Below are 16,388 nucleotides of genomic sequence, written 5' to 3'. Positions count from 1 at the left end.
CACAATACAGCAACACAATAAAAAACAAAGGCAGTAGGAAGAAAACAAAGAACAGTCAAAATATATGTACTAAAGACCAAATAAATAAAAAAAATGTAAATAAATTGATCATAGTAGGGAGAGGGAACTTGTACATATGAACTGACATCTGGGATAACATTATGTGTTTGAAAAAGGCACAAAGTATTGCAGGGATCTCATCAATACTGTTATATCTAGTTTTGGAAGAAGTACTCAGATCTTGTACTTATAAATAAATAAAATAAGCAATACCACAGTGTAGAACTCCTCCAATACAGGTCAAATCCTGCATTTGATGTTTCCTCAAGTAGACATGCAAGTATTGGTGTCAAATATACTGAAAAGCACTATAAGTAAAAGTACTCATTATGCAGAATGGCCCCTATCAGAATCATATATATCACTAGATTATAATTATTAATGAATGAATGTGTTAATCACTTTAATGCTGCAGCTGGTAAAGGTGGAGCTCATTTTAATTACTGTAAGTAGTAATTAAGTAACTTTAAAAATCAACATAGTGGAGTAAAAGTACACCATTTGCCCTGGGATGTAGTGGAAGAGAAGTATAAAGTAGCCAAAATTCGAATTATTGAAGAGAGTAAAAGTACCTCAAAACTGTACTTAACTACAGTACTTAAGTAAATTTACTTCGTTGCTTTTTCCCTTGATATTATCAGAGTAAACTTAATTTTAATCCAGACATCTTGGAGAAAATGTAATAGAGGGTGTAGTTCGTAGTACAGACTGTGGGGGCAGCAGAGCGCGCACCATACATACGTTCTGCCGTCAATGTTAGTGTAGAAGGAAAAGAAGCTGAAAGCGGAAGTAGAGTTTTCTGGTGTCCTTGTGTGACTGACGGATTGAAGAGATGAACAGACACATATTTGTAAGTGTTTTCGGTTTCAAGTTTTCGTTTATTATGTAGACATGTTATTCAACTAATAAGGCGGATACACAAATTGAAAGCAAGTGACGAAAGGCAGAGCGCGGCTAGATGTAGCTACAAACTGCTAGCTAGGGGTCAAAGTCAGATATCGTTGCCGTTAAGGTGCCGCCGGAAGAGTTAGCATTAGCTTAGCTTCCGCGTCAGCTGTACGGGCATCTTCTGGCCTTCAGCTGATTAGAATTGTATGTAAATTATATCTAGAATTAAACTTGTTAACACCTGGTTCAATATGTATAGCCCGTGTCCTCCTGTGTGTGCTGATTTTTGGGGTTTCTTGCGGTTTCCAGGCGTTCCAGCAGGTGGCGCGGCGGACCATTTCCAGCTCCGTCCGCCGGCAGGTTGACAACAAAGTGCCGCAGAAACAGAAGCTGTTTCAGGTAAAGCGACAACAAACTCGACGATAACTACACCATAAGACGCTCTTTTACCATATGTGTCGCCCTTGTTATGACCTAAGAGCAGTGGTGTAATCAAAGTTAAATGTGTTTAAATTAGCACAGCAGTAACATGCAGCACACACATTAATGGGGCAGTAATATTAATCCAAAAACATCATATATATATATATATATATATATATATATATAATGGCAAAATACTGACACTGGTAACATTTTACTGCCACTGACCATGTGGTATTTTCACTGTATGATTTTAGTGCTTTTACTTAAGTAAATAATCTAAATGCTTCTTCCATATCCGCCTATAAGTGGGGGCAAACTTGGATATTAGATATATGATTTGATGACCCTCAGATGTGCTGCTTAGGTGTGGTTCTGTTATCTAAAAGTCATAAAATTTCCTGACTTTTTTTTCCTGTTGAAAAAAAAATGATGATGCATTTTGTCGTTAAAGCTTTTGTTTTCCTTAGTATGCAAATAGCTGTGTCACTAATATTGACTTAGATATTTGCATCCATATAAATAGTCTAGCTCTGTTTGCATCCTCAGCCCTGGGCGCTGATTCAGTTGTCAATAACTTCTTGAGTTTTTTGTGATGATATGAACCTGATGTGATGGAAGTTGTTCTTGGCAAGCTGTATTTTAAAAAATGAGCCAATGAAGAATTTGTTTTACACGTATTTGTGTTTGGTCTCATGTGATTGATCACATTATATGTGCTTTTTGCATACATTTGCCATATCATGATATGTTACAGACCTTGACTTTACTCTGATCATCTCAAGTGGTGTGTGCTGTTTTTATCCAGCAGCGGGTGTCATCTTCAATGGTATTTTTGTGATCTCATAGTTGTCTACTGTCTGCCCTGAATGAGATAGCGTTTTTGGAAGACACCAATGTTTAAATCCATAATTTCTACCAACTGCACAGGTGAAGGCTCACCTGCAACAGGCTTGCAGAAGATGTTAATGCACAAAGAAGAATAAAAATAGGAACTGAGAGACAAAGTTTCAGTCCAATTCTGGTCAGATTGTAGGTGACACTTTGTGACAAATGCCTAAAGTAACATGAAGTGCAGAGGTCACAAATAAGGGTTTTGGAGTGCCATTAGTTTACTGTCTAAAGAACTGCACATGTGGGATTAAGATCCATACAGTGTATGAATGGATTGTTCATCATTTATTATGTATTTTGTCTTGTTTGTACTCCATACCACAATTGTGAAGAGTTAATGAATATGACTATGACTATGACTATAAAAAACCCAAACAGCTCAATAGTGGTTTAACTTAAGTAAAACAACTGAAGGAGTTCTTCTTTTCCACACAATGTGGGTTTCACTAAATCATTTTTAGGCCACATTTTTTCAGGATCAGAAGCAAGGAATTGCACACTGCTGCCACAGAATGATTAAGCCTCATGAATGTAAGCATTATTAGAAATGTAGCATCTTATAGCCCCTGAAAATCCAAATCAGGGACTTCAAAGTTGTCTTGCAAGCTCATAAATAAGCACCAATGAAGAATCTTAAAAAGGCTGAAGGCAGACATGTTTAATGAGTTTGTGTTTTAGCGAGGTTAAGTAGCTAATATATCCTCTTGTTTGGCAGCAAAGTACCATTTGAGGAAATCAGACCTTGAAAATATGAGGCAGGCTGCAAGAATAATGACCCTTCAACAGTTTCTTGTACGTTAGACTATTAGCGACTCAATTTTTGTTCAGTTCTTCAGACGGGAAGTGGTTTGAAGCTGCTATGAGAAAGTATAAGAAAATGAATATGTATTACATGTGCTGAATGGTGCATGTTTTCATTTCTTTAGCTGTGGTTCTTCTCATGAAGCCCTGAAACTTCAGTTACTGTTGGCTCCGAAGCCAAAGATAAGTAGCCAGTACGTGAAAGCAATCTAACTGAGTGGCGTACTAATAATGCATGTTGTACTGTGTGTCTGACCTGCAGTGAATTAGTGCCTAAATGCAGTAATTATTGAGCTTATATTATCACTCATGGATCGTAGGAAATAATGTTGAGAAAGGCTTGGAAGTAGATCAAAGTTTCTGATGTTGCTTTCACAGCTCGGGCAGCCAAATGTCATCACTGCTAGTGCGAATATAAAGAACCTAAAGATGATTCAGCCAGCTTCCAGAGTGTCTCATAGACTAAACAAACTAGTTTTATGGGTGGTTTGTTCTCTGACGCTTGTGGTGACCACTGCTCTTTATATACTGCAATGATTGAATCCAGCCTGCATGATTAAGTGTTGCAACCTCAAACTACGCAGACTTTTCATTTCATTTTGGATCTCTAATGGTAACACTGCTGCTGTTAAAAGTCAGAAGTGAGTAGGAGACACTTCTCTGAAAGGTCACTCTATTCATTAGTTAAGTGTAAGAAAATACTGTGAGTGCTGAAGCTGTTATTACCAGTGAAATCAGTTTGATGCTCTGACTCGTACTTATCACCACTCTTATATTAAGTAAAGCAGTAGCACAATTAAGTACACATTTTTATTTTATTGTCAAAATAACATTTTAATGCCTGGATTTACCTTAACATAGAATTTAAATGATTTTTAAATGCAGTGTTTCAGTTGTAAAGAAATGTTTAAAGATGCTGTGTCATTAAATATTTGTTCTCCTGTACTACAGTTGAACAAACAACCTTCCTTTAAAAGCCAAACTTATATTTGTGGGCAGACTGGCAAGAAAAAGTCTACATTTAACAACTGTAGCAGTGACCCCTTAAGCTGCTACTTCAAAATGTCTAATAAGACATATAAAAAAAACACATGCTGTAGAAAATAAGTTGTTTCACTGTTTCACCTTACATGAAAGTTTGGAACTGTTATATAGTGATGCATCACCAAGTAAAAATATAAGATCTTTCACTTCTGTGATGATTGATTAAAAAAATTTTTTTTTATCCCCAAACAGGCAACTTTTAGTTTATAAATTTGACTTAAAGCAGACCTTGAAAGTGTTTGTAAGTTCCTTAAATTTGTTGTCTGCTGTGCTTTTAGTTGATTCTCACTTTGCCCATAAACCTCTGACACTTCTGATGTTTTAATTTAAGTAATAATAAGCAATGTGGCTAAAACATCCTTAACTGTTTGGTGGACATTCACCTAAACTGTTGTTCCTTTTTGTATTTTGGTGGGTGGGATTTTTGATGTCGAGGGGAGAGTATGGACTTCTAGTCAAAGTTAAAACATTTATAATTTAGGTAAAGAATTGTCACCATGCTTAATAAATGCCATTTGTTGCTCTTCTGAGTTTTCCATCATGTTTCTCACCCGCAGGAGGATAATGGGATGCCGATTCATTTAAAAGGAGGCACCGGCGATGCTGTGCTGTACAGAACAACGATGGCCCTAACTGTCCTGGGTGAGAAAAAAAATCCTTCTCTGCCTAAAGAGCTCATCTGGGTCTTTTCTTGAAAACAAAAAAAATTTCTTATAATTTCCCTAAAAGTTGAGCTCATGAGCTAAAAACCTCAACACCATAGATGGGAAAAAAAGTTAAAAGGAAGGTGAGCTTGCATCTTAATGCCTCTGCGCCAGCCGCAGCAGGAGGCATTATATTTGTGGTTTGTCCGTCTGTCTGGCTGTCCCATTCTCATGAATGCAGTGTCTCAAGAATGTCTTGAAGGAATTTTCTCCAATTTGGCACAGACATCTGCTCTGACTCAAAGATGAATCAACCATATTTTAGTGATCAAAGGTCAAGGTCACTGTGACCTCACAAAACATGTTTTGGCCATAACTCAAGAACTCATATCCTAATGGTGACAAAATTTCACACACATTTGTGATAGGATAAAATGATGAAGTGATGTTGTTTTATATCCCAAATGTCAGCTTCACTCAGTGGAACTAAATTTCAGCACTGCTCAGGGGGTGGTACTAAAAACTGCACTGGAAATACTGCAGTTAAAAGGGCATGATGTGTTTTGCTGCAATGTTATGCATTTTTCCATGTAAACTAGGTTGTGTGTGCAGTTTTGTTGAAGTAATGATGGATACACCTAATCAATAATTTGAAGTCATACTCACTAAAAAGGAGGTTGGCGTCTGTATCTCCAGTAATGTGACATATTTCCAAGCGACACAAAATATGTCGGGGGTTTAGTTGCATGAGGGATTTGAATTAAGTCCTTTAACATTTGACTGGATACAGCATATACAGAACTCTGGTAAGTTTTGGAGCTGATGATTCCTGATCAGCTCAGGAGGAAGAGTGGAGAATTAAGAAATTGGAGTATAACAACACGATTTTTGAAATATAAATAAAGTTTTTGCCAGCTGATATTTAAACGCATACCTTCTACTGCTCCACTAGCCACTACAACCCACAATGTAATGGTCAGGAGCAGTTTCATATGTTGATTAGTCAACCCAAATCATTTTTGATTTTATAAATTGATGTGTATGACTTCTGGGTGAGTGATGAAAATACTTTTGTTTTTAGAGGAAGAGAAAAGAAGGATTTTACTCTAGAAATACTGAGCTTTTTTGTCTCTTTTTGCATATACTGAGATAACTGAGGATTTAAGTCATTGGGGAAAAAAATAGAAGTTGAAAAATGTTACAATTCTTTCAGCGTCTTACAAAGTTTTGAGCAGAGTAACGGCTGATGACTAACATTAGAAAATAAGCCCTTAAAACTGAATTGGTGCATCTTGTCTTTTGTTCAAATTCAGTTGCAGCTCATGTTAAAATATTGTTTCCTTTCATGTGTTTATAAATTGACAAGATTATGCATCACAAATTTATAAATGAATGCTCTCAGATGTTTATTTGTAACCAACATGCATGTAGAGAAACTGCTCTTCAGATATGATAGAAATGAATGCCTGTAGTAGTGTTGAATAATTGTTTAATTTGCAAATCAAAGCTTTTTTAATCTACCTTTTTACTGTCAAATGCAACTAACCCCACTTGTTTTCCTTCCAGGTACTGGATATGTTGTGTATGAACTGGTGAAGGCTGCGTTCCCTCAGAAGAGAGACTAGCTCCACTGCAACAGCTGTTTACGTTCATTTTACAAATCGGCCAGCCGCTTTATATTGTAAAAAAGATGATAACCCTTCCGTCTGTGCCGGGCCGTGTGTTTCCTGTCATGATGGGATTCTGTTTTCATGTTCATGGGATCAATATTTATTTCTTGCACTCTGTGGTAACCTGAGGATCAATAAAATATGCCTCTCATGACAAAAACGTGTTGATGGGTCTTTATTCGAGCACTTTGTCTACATACCATAATAGACATGAGGTAAAAAGTCATGATAAATTTAGCGGTTAACACAACATTTTTCAGTCTTGTTACACAATGTAGACTTGATGCCAAACTTTGAGTTTAATATTTTTCAAATGTTGGGTCAAATAAAATGTTTCACAATCTTTGTACAAAAGCATGAAACTGCACATTTTCAGAAGGATTATTTAGTTTCTGTCACTAGAGGGCAGCCTTTACAAAGAAATCAGTGTCTTGGGCTGTCTCAGAAAGAAACCTCCATAATTACTCCTCAGGGATTAATGCTTTTTAACTTAACCTGTCCATATGTGTATAATCACATCCTGTTGTGAACTTTGCCGTTCCTGTCAAAAAAACGCAGACAGAAAACTTAAAGAACACAAACGCTTCATTTTGCAAATACCTCATGTTTATCTATAGATTGTGTCTTGGGTGGATTCTTCCCTGTTGTCTGTTTTAATTTAACTCTGAGTGCAAAAGGAGACAGCCCCGGGCCTGTTCTGCTATCAGTCCACACCCACCACACATCATTTAACACTTCAGAGTCTCCAGATTAGCTCCAGCTCTTCCATCTACTCCGGAATAAAAACCAACACTTATCAGCACTCAGGAATCTGCTGTGTAAGCTAACACGCTTCTCATTAGATGGTGCTGAAAGCCAGCATGAGACTGTCCCTGATACCTGCCAACTCATAAAAAAAACTCATCTGAGGTCAACATTGGGGAAATTTATTGATTACAAACACAGTCCTCTGAGGGTTTCTCGGCCAGCAGGGTGCTCCTTTGTCATAATTTTGCTATTCAAACTTATTGGTTTTGAGCCAAATAGTGGTATTAAAAGTTTTGACAATTCATAGGGATGTTTTGACAAAATTGATCACTAATAACAGATTTTGTCACTCATGAATTTGTCATTTTGATTCACTTAAACATAATTTGGAGCCTCGAATGTAAAACATTTTAGTGTTGTGTACCAAGTTTTGACATTAGGGGGTGGTATGACACATTCTGGATAATGACTCATAACAGCAAATCTGTGATTCCTAGGATAGTGAAGACATGACCTGCTCTGCCCTGACATTCTTACCCTAACCCTAACCAATCTCATTCATCTTGCCTAAATCTAACCGATCCAAACAACAAAGGCAATGAGTACTAGCCAATCAGAAGGAGAGTTGAGCGGGGCATGCCTTTGCTGTCCTAGGAGATGCAAATTTGCTTGGAGGGCAAATTAAGTTACACTGAATTTTGAAATTTTCATTAACAGCTAGAAATTCTTTGGGCACTCTAGTAAATATTGTGATATAGTGGTGCTATAACCAGTTTTGAGATTATAATGGTTAATAGCCTACATTACACAAATTCTGGGATTCTTTGAAATATTGGGGTGCCATAGCAAATTTGGGAATTTGGGAACACTATTACAACTTCTCAGGTGTGACTAATAACAGATTTGGTGGAAGCTACACCCAAATTTTACATTTTGATTGGGTTTCAAAAATGTTTAGATTATGACAACACTACAAGACCTTCCAGGGTTTGACAACTGACCAGTTTTTGGGGTTGCATTTACAAATTTAACAATGTTTTGATGATGAAACTTCTGGGCGTGCTACTCCCAGTTTTGGCATTTTCATGCATTTCAGCAAATTCTAAATGAAAACATCTAATACATTGTCTGGTAAATTGTACCAAATTTCCTACACAGGCTAACTACTGCACCACTGTGCTGCTCTTGCATGGGTTTTCTTTGGGTACTCCGGTTTCCTCCCATGATCCCTAAACATGTAGGTTTGGTTAATTTGTGACTAAATAGGTGTGAATGGTTGTTATTCTCTATGCATCAACCCCCTTGATTGACAGGTGACCTGTCCATGGCCTGCCCTGCCTCTATCCTGATGTCAGCTGGGATCAGCTTGAGCCCCCACGCCACTCTCTAATGGACAAGTGGGTATTGCTAATGAAATGTACCCAATCTGGGGATGTATGTGGTTAAAGTATTGACTGCAGTACCATGTTTGGGACTTTGGGGGTGCTATAACCAGTTTTGGGATTAAAACAATCAACTCATTTTCAGGGTGCTATCAGAACATTTTGAATTGTTACTAATAACAGATTTTGGCTATACCAAATTTGGGGATTTTTATGCACTTTAACAAATTTTGGATCATGAAACCTGACAAAGTTTGGAGGTTATAACACATTTTGGTGTTGCAACTGATGCATTTTGGGGGTATTCTTTTAAAAATTTGGGGATGTGGGGGCACTAATAATAAATGGGATTCTGACTAATGAATACTTGAAGCCCTACATTGAATTTTGGGGAGCTATCACAAAGTTAGACTAAGACTTTGGACAAATTTGGGAGATGGTATGAAAATGGATTTGGGGGTACTATAACAGAACATCCTGTGGTTTTTGTATGTCCACCTTCTGTATGATTCTGCAAAGGTTGTGTATCAAAGTTTGGGACAACATTTTTTTCTTTATATACTTTGTGATAAGCCATATGTCTTGCAGCTGTTGCCTCTTTATCAAATCTTTCTGAGGACCCCAGAAACTTGTATTCCGCCCCTGAAGACCGAAATGATTCATTAAAAAGGGAAAGACTGACTTGGGGTTTAGTTTACCAGACTGTGTAATATTTTCCCATTGATTCATGAAATGAAAAACGGGGTGAAAGCCTCAGTCACTTTCCCTCCGTTGATCCCCCTCTTCCCGAAAAGCATATCTACGCTGCTGTCTCCTTGTGGCCGAGGCGCACAGAAGCCCTCCATCACCGGAAAGGAATGCAGAAAACTATGTAAAAGTTTCCGAGTGTGTGTGTTCGTCCTTGCGTGTGTGTCTCCAAGCACTTTTCGAGGTTACACATCATTTTTTGGCCCGTCTGGATGTCGTAAGAGCTCGCGGCGGGGCAGGCAGAGCTGGGAGCAGCCCCCCTGTTAAGTAGCAGATTGTGTGGAGAGTCTTCCCACTTGGAAAGAGGCTCGCCGACGCGTCTGGGAACCAAAAACCCGCTGAGCTCTCTGACTTCAACACCGGACCACCTCACTCTCCCTTTTCTCAGGTTGGGGGTCTACAACAGAGACTTAAACCTTTTTTTTATTTTTTAAATTTCTTGAACCAAACGAAAGAAATTCGACAGTCCCCTTTTATAGGTCAGTCCTGCATGATTTTTGAGTTATTTCAGGTTAATTATTTGAGTTCCATGCGATTTTACGACACGTAAATTAAATATTTTCTTGCAGTTTTAAAGGTAGTGTTATTTCCAGACGTTATTATCTCTAATATTCCACTGACCATCCAGTTTCAATCGGGAAATTGCCAGAAACGCATGGACTATTTCCTGGCATTGCGGTGCGTAATTGCGCACGGCGACAGGATTTGATGCCCGGTTATTCTGAGCTGTAGAAAGTCTTTATCTTATTAAGAGTGGGTAGATCTCATCAGCAGAGATATCACATACTACACTGGGTGCTTTGCATTGTAATAGCACCAGAATTTAAGCTGCTCTAAGAAGAGAAAATGGAATCAAACACTAAGAGAGATTTGCTTTTGTGCGCCTTTTCCATGAGCTTTATTGGCAGTTTAAAGCTGTTAAGTTGTGGATTTTTGTACTTAATTCATTCAATTACATAAAGCCTGTCATATCACTTTTTTCGCCTGTCCGGAGAGCAGTTTTTCGGAGCGCAAGGACTGTGGAATTATGCGTTTGTTAGATATTCCTGCACTGAAAGCTGCGTTTTCAAGTGGATTTAACGCAACAAATTGATAACTGCATGTAGATTTAAATTCTAGTGCATTTTAGTGAGGCGGGTGATGGAGGTTTGAAGTTCACATTCGGGTTGTTTGAAGGTCTTATGAAGCCCTGAGGCTGCTGTGGGGCTGCCGGGGCTGACGTTATAACGCTCTAACCGCCTCCTTCGTTCCTCTCGCAGCTTCGTTCATGTGCTGCTGAGCCAGAGGAGATGAAGATGAAGAGCAGGCTGTCTCTGGTGGCGGCTGCCCTCCTGGCACTGCTGCTGTCCTCCTCTCAGGCCCAGGACCAAGGTAAAGCTGCTCCTCCTCCTCCTCCTCCTCCTTCTCCTCCTCCTCTCTATGATCCAACACATATGACTTCAACTCCTCTCACCTCTGCCTTTTCTCTGCCTGCAATGTGCATAGCTGCATATTTAGTCTGAATAAAAAAATCACACAGAGAAAAAGAAAATGTGTGTTTGTGAATTGATTTGTTTGAACTGATTTGCCTTTCCTGCCTCAGTTTTTGACCTTTGATTGATGATTTTTTCCATTCACTCCAATAATTCCACTTTCCATCAGGAATTTGCAAGATTTCCTCTTGAAGAGAAAAACAGTCTCAGCTTCAAATATCTGGTTTGAATTTATGGATAGCAGCTTTTTGTGTCCACACCAGTAGCACTTTTGAAGTGGTTTTTAGCCATGAGTGTAACTTGCCTAAAGCAGTGATGTAAGCTGAGACTTAAAAGTACAATAAAATACAGTCTCTAGTTGGTGATAAGGCAACACCTATGAGGAAAAAAATGTTTTATTGTTAGAAAAGCTTAATTATTTTTTCTTGAATCCCCTAAGGAGAACTATGTGGTACTTCCTTGATGTCGCCAATGTACATCTATCAGTGTAGAAAGACAGTAATGTATCTAAAAAATTACCCAAAGACAAAGAAACCAGAACAAGCATGTACTTTTATCTCCTTCTCCATCCCACATGAGGCCATACAGCTAAAATAAATGTCTGTTTCTGAGTTAAGTGGGGCATCTTTCCATCTTCAGACAGATGTAGTTTGATCTTTTCTACACCAGGAGGGGCCCTTGCTTTAAATCTACTATTACTGCAGCCTCCATTTCTCCAGTTTCAAAAAAGAAAAAAAAAAGCCCCAGACGGCATGTGGCCAAGTTTCCTCCCTACGTCCTTTCTCCTGATGGAACGGAAAGACAAAATATGAGTTTCACATTATTTTCCAGAGGTTTTAGAGGTTAGGAGAGGAGAAAATCTGCTTCTCTGAACCTCTGGATTTTCTCTCAGAATAAAAAAAAAAAAAGAAGAAGAGAAGAAGAAAGTGCAGTAAAAACTCATCAAATTACCAGGAGGAGGAGAATCTTTCTTTTGTCTCCTTCCAGCAGAGTTTCTGACCTCTTGTGACCCCCTTTTTAATGTCCCAGCAGGGATGCTCGCTGCCTCTCCAGAAGTCACAGCATCGTAACAGGGTCGTATATATTCTACAGTGTGGAATAGTTTGACGTGTTGGGGCCGGAGTTAAAGGCTCAAACACATTGAAGAGAAAAAGACTCTGAACAGGGAGGCCTCTGCTTTTAGCTGTCATATATATGTACAATATAAAAGCAGCTCAGAGCAGAGCCCTGGAAGCTTTAAAAAAGAATGTGAGTGTGGATGGTGTGTGTGTTTGTACAAGTGTGTGTGTGTCCATCTGGTTTGAGAGCTGGAGTTTTTTGGGGTAGTTTTTGGCCCCTTTGGAAACAGAAGCAGCAGCCCACGGCCGTTGAATTGACTCACCAGGTTGGTGGTTCCTCCATTTTTGACGTCCTGTCACCCTCCCGGTCAAGCCTCGACCAGGTCAGCTGACCCAGAGTCTTGGCTTTACGACAATATTTTACAATGATATTCTTCACTCCCACACTAACAGATAAACTGGTTGGCGGCCTAGAAGAAACTCGTGGATACTGTAATCCTTTAACTCTAGCTAGGCTAGATTATATGTTGCATAGGTCTACATAATTTTCAGTTTATGTTTTGTTTCTTGGAGTAATTTTACTCCACATTGCGTGTTTCTGCATCTGTGCAGCTGCAGAGTTTCATAAAGTGAGCACAAACTCCGGAGCTCAGATTACCATTAGATTAAATTTCCTCCAGCATGAAAAGATTAAGAATTAGACTCACTGTTTCCACCTTTTTGTGACATGAAGAGGTTAGATAAGGTTTCACTTTAGGCAAGTGAACGTTTAGGAAATAGGTATTTGCGAGAAAACTTCGAAATATCCAGCACAGTGGTGGCAAACTCTGGACTGATTCATTAAATATCATCAATGCCAATAAGAAGCAATGTCTTCCAATGTCTGTCTCATTGTACGTTGTGGCTATTTTATTAGTTAAGTGTAGATAAACTGTTATTTTCCGTGTTCCAATGTGATGTTTGCATGTTTTATGATTAAGTTATAAACAGAGCAGTAAAAGGGAATGGAAATGTATTTGGCAAGAGTATATCAATGATGCATTCCTCCCCATAAATCATGACAGATTTATTGTGTCTTGTTTGTCAACAGAATATTTGGCTCTGAAATCATCATGCTCATTCAGAACCAGGCATGTAGTTACATACTTTAGCTAGTCTTGTCATTAAGCTACTTAAACGGGTTTCCCCTAATAAAAGAATCGGTGTATTACAGCGAGCTAGATTTTCTCAGGTAGGCGACATTTATTGATCTCGTTCTCAACCCCAACCTGAAGAATATCATTTTAAAATATTTTTTTGGAAAACAATCTGTGGTCCCTCGTGTACATGGAAACTTTTTGTCCGTTGCCCCAAGTTGTTGTAAACAACTTTTCATGTACACGTGATGCATGATATCCTCCATGTCCGTGATCACAAGTTAAACTCTAATCTGTGTGCACTTTTATCTTGTTTGTTTGTTAACGTCACAAAGACCAGCGGTTCTTAAATTACAGTCCAGATTCTAAAAGGATTCTGGGACTTTTAACTGGAGCAGAAGTTTCTGACAAAAGTAGCAGAAAGATTTTGTGAATATAGTTTTAACATTTGGGTCTGGGGCAAAAGTAGTTTAAGAACCTCTGGTGCAGATTTTTGGGACACGTGAAACCTGAAAAAAGACGTACAGATGTCATCACTGACATTGTGTATTCTTTTATGAGGTTTGCAATGGAGACGCTGAATGTGATCAGTCAGATCTTTGCCCATTGTATAATCAATACTGAAGAGTTTCATCAGATTTGTGTGTTTTTGTTGTTTGCCAATTCAACACAATGAGTTGAATTGAGGTCATGGACAGTCTGCAGGATGTCAGCTGGTCCATGCTGTAGTTTGTTGGCAGGGGGGAAACTTTTCTTATTGTTTCAAACTATGTGACTGGTGATTTCCAGAATTATTCCAGCCAAAGAGATTTTTATATACGAACAGCCAAAAACTTGGTTGGTTACCTGTTAAAATGACCACTATGGAAGCAAAGAAAGGTCATGACTATTTCAATTTAAATTGATGTGCTTTGAATTTTCCAGTAAGAATTTTCAAGTTTTCAAAAACTTTGATTTCTTTGTAGGATCAAAATTTAAAAAGAAAATGAAATTGTCCAATATTTTAAAATTGGTATTAAGTTCCTCAGATTGAAGTGGTCCTTTTGGATCTAAAAAAATCAAGTTAAATAAAAAAATCAGCTTGCTTTCTTGGATGTAACAAGCAGAACGTAACCTGATTGGACAGAGGTTCCATTAAGGCTTGACTGCTTCTCCTTGGTAGCCTGGATGAAGTTTGAATATTCCATTTAATTTTGGTGGCCGAATTTTTAATACTAAGCCAATTTAAGCCCCTTACCTATTTGACTTAACTTGAATTTTTGGATCTTACAATGACCAGTTCAATCTGAGCATCTTGAAACCATTTACTTTTTAAATATTGGACACTTTAATTTTCTTCCTGGCTCTGTGAAGCCTGAAAAAGTTTTTGGAGGCTCAAAATGTGAAATTCCTTCCTGAAACATTCAAAGCACACAATGATTCACAATGATTTTTAGTTCTATGAATTCAGCGGGATCAAGTAGTAGTAGTAGAGGATCATTTTTACAATGAAGCATGTAGTTGCTCATGAAATTCAAATTGGCCTTTCTTTGTTTCCATAGACCTGGCCACAGCCAAAATTCATAAAGGGTTTCATCCTCCCACCCTGTTTGTGTTTCCCTTTTTAATGTTCTAAACCGTAGGGAGAAAATGTTGTGTTGTTTTGTTGTGTTTGTTGTCTCAGTGTGTTGTTGCTTGAGTTGTTGACTGTGGCTGTTGGCCACACAAGCTCAAACGGAGGTCATTTTTTTTCTTGTCCAAAATGGCTTCCCTCACATCTGTGGTTTGGTTCGTCTTGTGTTGTTTGCTCCAACAGTGAACTTGTCAAACTTCACGCTAGAAGTGTTGACTGTTGGGAAAATCCTTCTGCACTTCACATTACAATACATCCCCCTCCTAAACCTGCAGGATTAACTGTGTTTACTTTTTCTCTTCACAGTCGACCCGCCGTCAGATTTGAGGTTTAAGATTTTAAATGAGAACACAGTGCAAATGATCTGGAGCAGACCACAGTCCAGGATACAGGGCTACAGAATACAAGTGACGTCAGACACAGGTGGGTGCTCATTAAACCTGCGAGTTATGTCCTGCCGAGCCTGTAACATTACAAGTGTCATAAACTCTCTAAGACATCAGTCTGCCCAGCAAGACTCGACACTTCCCGCAATTATCTGAAGATTTCTGCAGACACATGTTTGGCTCCAGGAGCTCTAATGATAAAAGAAGGGGGATAAGAGAAAAACATTATCACTGCCATGGAAAATTGTCAGCATTAGTTCAGCTCAGGAGTGTAAATGTCACATTCTTCAGATTTCATTAAATAGCTAAGAGCCAAATCAGCTACTGCTACGCTTAACTCATCTGTGTGTGGTGTTTTTTCCAAGGCTTGCCCCATAGTTCCAGTGAAGAGAAATGTTAATACTACAGTGTACAATAATATTTTAGATGATAGTGTGCTTCATACTTTGTGGTGCCAGTTTGGGAGAAGCCTTTCTCTGTTTCAACATGATAATGCTCCAACGCATATGTCCAGAAGCAGTTACATTGGCTTTTGGAAGTTCAAACCTAGTGATTATAATTAAATGTGAGCACTAAATAATGTACCAGAGTACATAAAAAATAATCAAAGTAGAACTTGTTAAAAAAAAAAAAAAAAAAGAAAGAAAAATCACTGGGGGGCATCACCTGGCCCCCTCCCAGTGGTTCAGGCAGCCCTGAATGTCCTCAAACCCTAGATGTGCCCCTGCTAAACTGTCGCTGCCACCAGGTGTGATGTGATTAAGTTAAGCGCGCGAACAGGTGATTACAGCCCATGGGATCAAAATCAAAATCTCACTCAAGCCAGGTAGGTTAACCAAAGTTGCCAACTGTGGTTATAGGTTATTCCAGCTAACGTTTAGTATTAACTAAGTGGAATTAATGCACCGACTAGCTAACTGACAGAACTTATGTTAACTTGCCTATTAATAACTGCCAGGTGTAACTGTTAACGTTACTGTTAGATAGCGAAATTAGCCTACCGACAGAGCTAAAAGTTATCTCGCATATTACATATAACTGCCAGGTGTAGCTGTTAGATAACGTTACTGTTAAGAGAACCAGCTAACTGCTAGAACTAATGTTAGCTTATATTCAGTAACTTTTAGTTGTAACTGCGAAGCACTGTTTGCTAATTTAAATAGTTAACCGACATAACTAATATTAGCTTAAAAACTTACCTAACATATTCATGTCCAATAATTGTCAGGTGTAACGTTACTGTTAGCTAACTTAATTATCTCACCTGACAGAATTAAGGTAAATTAAGCTTGCATTTAGTAACTTTTAGTCGCAGGCTAACCGTTTAAGTTAGTACTGTTAGCTATGGGAAGTAGCTAACTGACAGAACTAATATTCGCTAAAAAAACAGTAAACCAAAGTTAGCTGGCATATTTATGTTTAAT

At 38.4% G+C, this 16,388-nt stretch overlaps 2 protein-coding genes across 5 annotated transcripts in view; both read left to right on the top strand.

Annotated features, from left to right (window-relative positions):
- Positions 1 to 786: 786 nt before the first annotated feature.
- On the top strand, positions 787 to 6,584 carry cox7a2b (cytochrome c oxidase subunit 7A2b). The gene is made up of 4 exons (XM_033647819.2): positions 787 to 910; positions 1,258 to 1,347; positions 4,668 to 4,752; positions 6,321 to 6,584. The coding sequence occupies exons 1-4, from the start codon at positions 893 to 895 to the stop codon at positions 6,377 to 6,379; spliced, it is 252 nt and encodes an 83-aa protein (XP_033503710.1). The 5' UTR covers positions 787 to 892; the 3' UTR covers positions 6,380 to 6,584.
- Positions 6,585 to 9,528: 2,944 nt separating this feature from the next.
- col12a1b (collagen, type XII, alpha 1b) overlaps positions 9,529 to 16,388 on the top strand; it is a 152,167-nt gene continuing 145,307 nt past the window's right edge. For 2 of the 4 annotated variants that reach the window (XM_078174039.1, XM_033649085.2), the window contains exons 1-3: positions 9,563 to 9,779; positions 10,560 to 10,671; positions 14,885 to 15,001. In XM_078174039.1, the coding sequence (XP_078030165.1) occupies positions 10,590 to 10,671; positions 14,885 to 15,001 (199 nt within the window). In that variant the 5' untranslated portion in view covers positions 9,563 to 9,779; positions 10,560 to 10,589. Of the gene's footprint in view, positions 9,780 to 10,559; positions 10,672 to 14,884; positions 15,002 to 16,388 lie in introns of all 4 variants that reach the window. The other 2 variants (XM_078174038.1, XM_078174040.1) reach the window with 2 other exon arrangements.

The sequence above is a fragment of the Epinephelus lanceolatus genome, chromosome 13, assembly GCF_041903045.1.
Source record: "Epinephelus lanceolatus isolate andai-2023 chromosome 13, ASM4190304v1, whole genome shotgun sequence".
Lineage (NCBI taxonomy): Eukaryota > Metazoa > Chordata > Actinopteri > Perciformes > Serranidae > Epinephelus > Epinephelus lanceolatus.
This window is presented reverse-complemented; position numbering and strand designations above follow the sequence as displayed.